The sequence below is a fragment of the Gadus macrocephalus genome, chromosome 7 (assembly GCF_031168955.1).
Source record: "Gadus macrocephalus chromosome 7, ASM3116895v1".
NCBI lineage: Eukaryota > Metazoa > Chordata > Actinopteri > Gadiformes > Gadidae > Gadus > Gadus macrocephalus.
The window spans coordinates 11,021,659-11,029,158 of NC_082388.1; the positions used below are offsets into that span (position 1 = coordinate 11,021,659).

A 7,500-nucleotide genomic window follows, 5' to 3' on the forward strand; every position below is an offset into this window, starting at 1 on the left:
AGGGCTTTTGTGTGTTATTGTGTAGCGCGTTTCGTGTGCATCTCTGAGATACCCTGCGCCCTGGCTGCGTGTCGTATATAAACAAGACTTAGCAGATGCTTTTATCCGAAGCCACTTCACTGTGAATTCAGAGACGTATTCTGGGGGGAGCTGGGGTCATCCTGCTCATGGAGGCCTACAGGTGCTCTGTACACACTTGGCATCGAACCCAGTGCCTGTGGGCTGGTAATCAAACCCCCTAGCCCAGGGAAGAGATTGCCTCATGTCTTCCTCATATCCGTCTCTATCCTACAAGAGACGTTACTCATTATGTTGAGCCAAAGTTGGATATTAATGTTGCAGTAGGTAATATTCAAGAGCTATAATTTGAGTGCAATTTGTTAGAAAGGCCACAGCCATCCGTCAGCTATAAGTGAGTAAAATGCTCTGTGACAATATCTGTTCTGGTTGACTGCACCCCGGCCTCAGTATGAGACGATTTACATTTTAGACTGCTGATTGGTTTGGATATTCCATCTTGCCTTGTCAATCACATGCATGCACACACACACACACACACACACACACACACACACACACACACACACACACACACACACACACACACACACACACACACAGACACACAGACAGACAGACAGACAGACAGACAGACAGACAGACAGACAGACAGACAGACACAAATGGACACAGACAGACAGACAGACAGACACACACACACACACACACACACACACACACACACACACACACACACACACACACACACACACACACACACACACACACACACACACACACACACACACACACACACACACACACACACACACACATACATCCAAACTCTCAAGTCCTACCATCTGCAGCTTTAAGGTAATGTGTAGTTACTTGTACTCCAGCCTGATCTTCGGCGCCATCACCGTGGTGACGGGGCTGCTGGGCGTGGCCATCGGCCTGGCGGCCACGCGCCTCTGCAGGCAGCGCACGGAGCGAGCGGACCCCTTGGTGTGTGCCGTCAGCATGCTGGGCTCGGCCATCTTCATCTGCCTCATCTTCGTGGTGGCCAAGAAGAGCATCGTGGGGGCTTACGTGAGTACTCCGGTGGCCATTCTCCTTGTTCCGTTACGATCTCAGTGGCTCCATGATCACCGTGTTATGATTGACAGAAGTTTTTATTAATTTTATTTAACCTGTATTTATTCAGGGTACTTGTACTCCAGCCATTGAGGCTCTTTTTTAATGACGCTCTGATAACAACATACAAAAAAAAAAAAAAAAAAAACATTTCAATACATATAAATAATACAATACAATGGGACAATTAAGAAAGCTATTTAAAACACGAGCAATCCTTATTTAATGCGATTTAATAATCCCCATCGAACTTCTCAATTGAGACCAATCTCCATTTAAAAGCTATTAATGATTGGACATGATTCGTATCCAATCCTTATTAACTTTTATTGAACAGCCAATTGCCAAACCTCATTCTTATTATAGGAATGAGGTTTGGCGATTGGCTGTTGCGAGGCGGCCATTGCTGCCCTCGACGTGCCAGATATGGGTTGTTTCCACACATGGTTGAAAAAATGGGTTTCTTGTCAGGCGAAGGCCCTCGACAAACACAGAGAGGAGAGTGCAGAGGTCATGACCTGAACATGTTAGCTACTTTTGCTTAGCCCCCAGTTGGGAATATGTACGAGTCACATGCACGAAAACAAACACACACACACACACAAATGGATTCTCCACATGGGTATGGGATTGAAACGTTTAGTTGTGTACTGAATAGAAGGGGGGTCCATTAAAGTCTCAGCAGGCCAAGGTTAGTGCTCGTCACAGGAGTTGTTTGTTTGAACTGATGAGTTGGGGCGAGTTGCCCTCGTTAACTTCTACTCATGCAGGCATACACATATGCACACACACACACACACACACACACACACAAAAAACACACACACACACACACACACACACACCCCTTGTTGATGCCATGTCAACTCGGGGCCGGTGTCATGGAGGACGTGTCAAAAGGACATTTGGCGGGAGACGAAAGCGTGTGCGTGTCAAACCTCCATGGAAAGAAGGAAAGGGAGCCACAGGAACTAGGGCTGTGCTGAAACAATGCACTGTGACATTTGGAGCGCGGCCGGGCATATATCTCACACCACTATCACCGACAACAGCGGGGGGGAACTGATTCTGACTGACCTGCCCCCCCCCTTTAATATGATGGCCGAGGTTGGAATTCTGGAAAATATTTCCGGTGTTTCTTGTGTATGACCGAGTTTAACAAACACTTACAACCTTCCTGTACACGGAGGTGAGGCCATGGCTGCCTACCAGTCTAGCCAAATACATCACTGAGAGGATACTGCCCGGTTACCACAACAGGGCTGTGTATACAACCTGCTGGGTGAGGAGTTAATACCTTGCTTCATTTAACTCCAACCCGCCACATCCCCTTCCCTTTACATGGGAAAGAGCATGCAGCTAAGAATATACTGTTTTTAGTGGCACGGTGACGTGACATATTTTGAATCAATCCCGTCCATAGCAACGACCTATTTCTAAATGGGCGACAGAAACGCTGCCGGAATACGGCGGTGGATTGTGGGAACGCTAGACGAGAGCCCTTTAGAGGTGGAGCCGCTTCCACATCCAATGAACACGCCCGGGGCCACAATGACAACATGTGATTGGCTAATTAGAGCTGTTAACTGTGAACTGAGACGATAGAAGCGTGACAAAGTAGGCCCTTTGACGCTTCAGGTCTTTTCTTAACACTCGTTGGTTGACAATCCTTTTCCGCACAGCAGCAGAGATATTGTTGTGACATGAGGGACTTCATAAAAATAAGACAGCACCGTGTCGTTTTAATTAGTGCCTGAGTATTTATACCCTACCACCATCAGCCCCGACCAGGATGCAGTTATGATGACATTCATACTGAGCACCGCAACTATTTATAAACCTCGATGATATCTGCTAATATTGTTTTTATAGCCGAGTCGCTGCACTGGTTTTACACCTGAGAGGCTGCTCAGAGGCGATCCTTTATGGTATGTTAACCACATTTGGTCATTTGGTTGATGATGCTTCAAATATAATTCCCCTCATCTAACTCTTTTTAACGAGTTCTGGGAACAGCTTCGCCCGAAGTGAAGACATATCACATTGCGCACAAGAATCGCTTGATGAACCCGCCGTAGCTCGTAGCGCGCTAACACATAGCATCGGCTCACCCGCTCTGCCTCCTTGAGAAGTTCCCACAGCGCTGGGTGATTCCTACACCTGCTGACGCTACACATTACACACGGTATCACACCATCGTGGGGTGGCTTGTAATGGGAATCGAGATCAAGATCAAGACGTGTTATATTAGACATGTGTGACGTGTAAGCTCAACGCCACACCGCTCCAGGGTGGTACCGAGCGGGTCCGGTCGCTCTGAGTCCTCTGCAGCTGTTCCCCCCATCCCCCTCCCCCCCCCCTCTCCGTGCTAATGCTAAACTAATCTGCGCGACCCAAGCCTTTCTTTTTCTGGCTAACGGAGTGAAGAGCAGTCGGTTGCTTCATGGCGTTTGGCTCAGGGATTATAGATTCTCGATTCTATCACTCTCTCTCTCTTTCTCTCTCTCCCACTCTTTCTCTCCCACTATCTCCATCTTATTCTGTTTTTCTCTTCCTCTAACACTCACTTTGCGTCCTCTCCCTATCCCACTCTTGCTCTCTCGCTCCCTTACCCACTCTCTCTCTATCTCGCTCCCTTACCACCTACCACCTCTCTCTCCCACTCTCTATTTCTCTCCTTCTCTCCCTCTCTTTCTCTCCCGCTTGACTTTTCTCTCTTTTCCACCCTCTGTCAAACTCTCACAATCTCTCTCTATCTCGTGGTATCTCTCGCTCCCTCTCTATCCCCCGATCTGTCTCTCTCTGTCTCTCTCTCACCTTGCCTGCCCTATAGGTTTGGCAGGCAGGTTCTAAAGGTTATTTCCCAGCATAGAAAACACACGTTGGCCAGCAGGGATAAAGCGTGCGCGTCCCGATCAGGCTCTGCAGAAACATGAGACCATCCCAGAGCCCCTTAAACTCTCCTTGGCCTGTTCATGAAGGCAGTCAAAGCACCAAACCGGCTGTTAAGCGATTTTCTACCAGCCACAAAGGACTTTTAAGGCGCTCAGATGTTAAAAGCTTGAGTGTTTAAGGACCCTTCTTTGTTACGTGATATTTGTATTAAATGTAGAGCGCTTCCATTAAAAAAAAACGCCCCACGTCCATTCATGGGAAAGGTGAAAGCTCAGGGAATCTTTGTAAGGAGATTCAAACAGAGCGACCGGTTGAATGCTTCCTAACGTTTTACTACGTACGATTCTGAAGACTTGTAAAGGACTTCCCTTTTCTGATCTGTTGAGCTGGTCCTCAGCTCTCTGTTCTAGACAAACATTTCCCTGGGACTAAAATAAAGGCACATAGATTGAGGAATAATTGGGCTCCGGGCATAATAACATGTTTTCAAACCAAGGCAACCAAAGGCTCCCTTTCCCTTTTTTTTTTTTTGTTTCAAACAAATTTCCACAGACGTTTGGACCATCTGCGGTGCGACGGTCCTCACTGTGTACCCGCGCCACCGAACGTGGTGACCAACATCCCCACGTCTAATGAGTCCGAAAATACATCACATAATGATCTCTCTCTTTCGCCCGTTCTAGGTGTGTATCTTCATAGGGGAAACGCTGCTGTTCCTCAACTGGGCCATCACGGCGGACATTTTGATGGTAAGCACGCCAACGCCAAGCCTTGGCTCGTCCCACGTAGCCACTGGAACGTGTCACTGTAATGCGCGGTTAACACACCGTCACGTATGACGCAACCTCTGATTTAAGTCCTGCAAACGTGTGAGCGAGAGCGTGCGTGTGTTGTTGCTTTGTGTGATGGTTTTTGTTTTGGGCGTTTTTTCGGGGTGGAGTGTGCAATTTGCTCCTTCGACCGAGCTTAATGCATTGGCACAGAATTTGACCTTTTGAGGTTACAAAAAACAACAACGCAAGATGTAGAGGAAAACAAAGCATTAAATTGAGAGAAAGAGAAAGAGAGAGAGAGAGAGAGAGAGAGAGAGAGAGAGAGAGAGAGAGAGAGAGAGAGAGAGAGAGGGGTGGAGGAAAGAGGAGTGGAGGTGTGAGAGAGGGAGGGTGGAGGAGAGAGAGAGAGAGAGAGAGAGAGAGAGAGAGAGAGAGAGAGAGGGGGGAGTGCAGGAGATAGAGAAAGTGAAAGAGAAGATAGAGCGAGTCTTTGAGGAAAGAGAGAAAGAAGGGTGGAGTAGATAGAGCAAAACGGATGTAGGAAGGAAAGTGGGATGGACAGAGAGAGAGCAAGAGAGAGATATACAGCTCGGTTCCTGCGTGACGTGAGCGGATCGGGCCTTCCTGTAGCGTAAAATCTGCGACCGACCAGCAGCTATCTGCCAGTTCGCAGCAGTAGTTAGGAGTCTGTGGTGAGTGTGTGTGTTAGAGACAAGGGCAGACCGCAGTACCCAGAATGCCGCTGCAATGAAGTGGATTAAATATACCAAGCTTCCCGGAGGAGACTCCCAAAGAGACTTTGTTTAATTGTACATTCCTTCTTCCACTTTCCACCCTTTGCACGACATCCCTTCATCTAAACCCCTCTCTCCCTCCGTGTCTCTCTCCCGCGGTGCAGTTTGTGGTGATCCCGACGCGGAGGGCAACAGCCGTCGCCTTCCAGAGCTTCACCTCCCACCTGCTGGGCGACGCGGGCAGCCCCTACCTCATCGGCCTGGTGAGACTCCCCCCTAACCCCCTCTTCAGCAATGCCACTTTCACTTTCACTTTCACTCACTTCGTCTGACATCATCAGTTGTTTTACCACAAAGCGCTTTAGTCACAGAGAAAAAATTGTGTATAGTATATATTTTATACTATATTATAAATATAGCCAATGTTGGTTATTAATGCAGAGGGAGATCTGTTTACAACCCTGGTCATGAGAATAGTAGTACAGAGATGGATGAATGGAGTCAAAGAGATGTTGCCCTCTTCGTGTTGGTGTTTTATGAATGAAAATAGACATAGGAGGAGAGTGTCCTAGTTTTCGAAAGTGTATGCTTGGGTGTTTATATTCTGTGTGCGTGCGCTTGTGTGTGCATGCAAGCATACGTGTGTGTCTCTGTGTCTGTGTGTGTGCTTGTTTTTGCGTGCATGTGTGTGCATTTTTGTGTTTGTGTGTGTGTGTGCGTTCGTGCATGCGTGTGTGTGTGTGTGTGTGTGTGTGTGTGCGTGTGTGCGTGCGTGTGTGTGTATATATAGTAGCGTGGGTGGAAGCCTTAAGTGTTCTCAGCCCTAGAAGTCTGTGGGTTTGGAATCTGTCTATAGGGACCAACACAGCCTGAAACACGGATTCAAAAAATGTTTCCTGGTGAGCACTCTGTCAAGGTCATCTGCATCTTCAGAGGCTTTTCCACTAGTCTCTCATACAGTGCATACCCTAGCAACCGCACACATACCCGCCCACCTCAACCTCCAGCCCATCCCTAAACAATAGCTGTTGTTTCAGCAACCATGTGTGATTAATGGACCTCAGTGAGCCCTGGGGAGACAGTAGAGTCTGGTTATGGTTCAGGCTTCATCATCATCATCATCATCATCATCATCATCTACCAGGACTCCCAGTCCTGTTAACCGACCTGGGAGAAAATTCTACAAAAGTTAAAAAGTAACTTTTCCGTTTAACCTTTGGAACAGACCTCCAATATTGGTTTTCCTATCTGGCTGTAAAAATCGTAAAACCTTAAACAAACCCTGTCAAACATCCACCAACAGGCCGCAGAGGGCGTCCTTGTTTGAATTCGTAGGCCTGGGGAGGTCTCAGGCGGTCGCATGTGTTTGATCACCTTCCTGCTGGCCCGTAGCCAAGGTCCATCGTGACAGAGTAGGCAATGGAAGAGATCCTCGTGGAACGAGGAACTGCGTTGGTCTGCGACGAGGTTCCCAAGGCTGTCGTGTTCCTGCAGAACCGGCTACCGTTTTAGGTTTTGCGGTCGTGTCCTCTTAAGGTCTGCTCTGCCCGGCTCGTACCTCAGCGCCCCACTGTCAGACCCGACCCAGAAAGAGGTGTGCGGCGTTGAATAAAGCACCACATTGTTACTTCCCGGGGATCAGAAGAGTAAACAGTAAAGAGGATATGAATTTCCTCCCTCGATTCCTCCAAACGATTTCTCAAGAAACCCCAGAGTGAGTCTTCCGACGGTTCGGTATCCTGGAAAGGTCTCACGTGCTTCGCAGTCACATGCGCCGTGCACGACCTTCCGAACGTCGAAACGACTGTAAAGCCGCCCGCCTGTCCGCGACCGGGTCAGAATTACGCACATCGCATGCACCCTTGAAGGCACGATGTACCCGTCCCCTCCCGGTGTGTCCGTCCGGTCTCTGACGGCTGCCTCGGCGAGTTCTGAGTGACACATTGAAGGAATGTGCTCGC

General features: G+C 48.4%; 2 protein-coding genes across 2 annotated transcripts in view; both read left to right on the forward strand.

Annotated features, from left to right (window-relative positions):
* nherf4b (NHERF family PDZ scaffold protein 4b) overlaps positions 1 to 7,500 on the forward strand; it is a 205,643-nt gene that overhangs the window by 49,037 nt on the left and 149,106 nt on the right. The window lies entirely within an intron of this gene.
* The window catches only part of spns2 (SPNS lysolipid transporter 2, sphingosine-1-phosphate), a 21,070-nt gene that overhangs the window by 8,666 nt on the left and 4,904 nt on the right, over positions 1 to 7,500 (forward strand). The window contains exons 5-7 of the mRNA XM_060056704.1: positions 888 to 1,092; positions 4,716 to 4,781; positions 5,704 to 5,802. Coding sequence (XP_059912687.1) covers positions 888 to 1,092; positions 4,716 to 4,781; positions 5,704 to 5,802 — 370 coding nt within the window. The remainder of the gene's footprint in view (positions 1 to 887; positions 1,093 to 4,715; positions 4,782 to 5,703; positions 5,803 to 7,500) is intronic.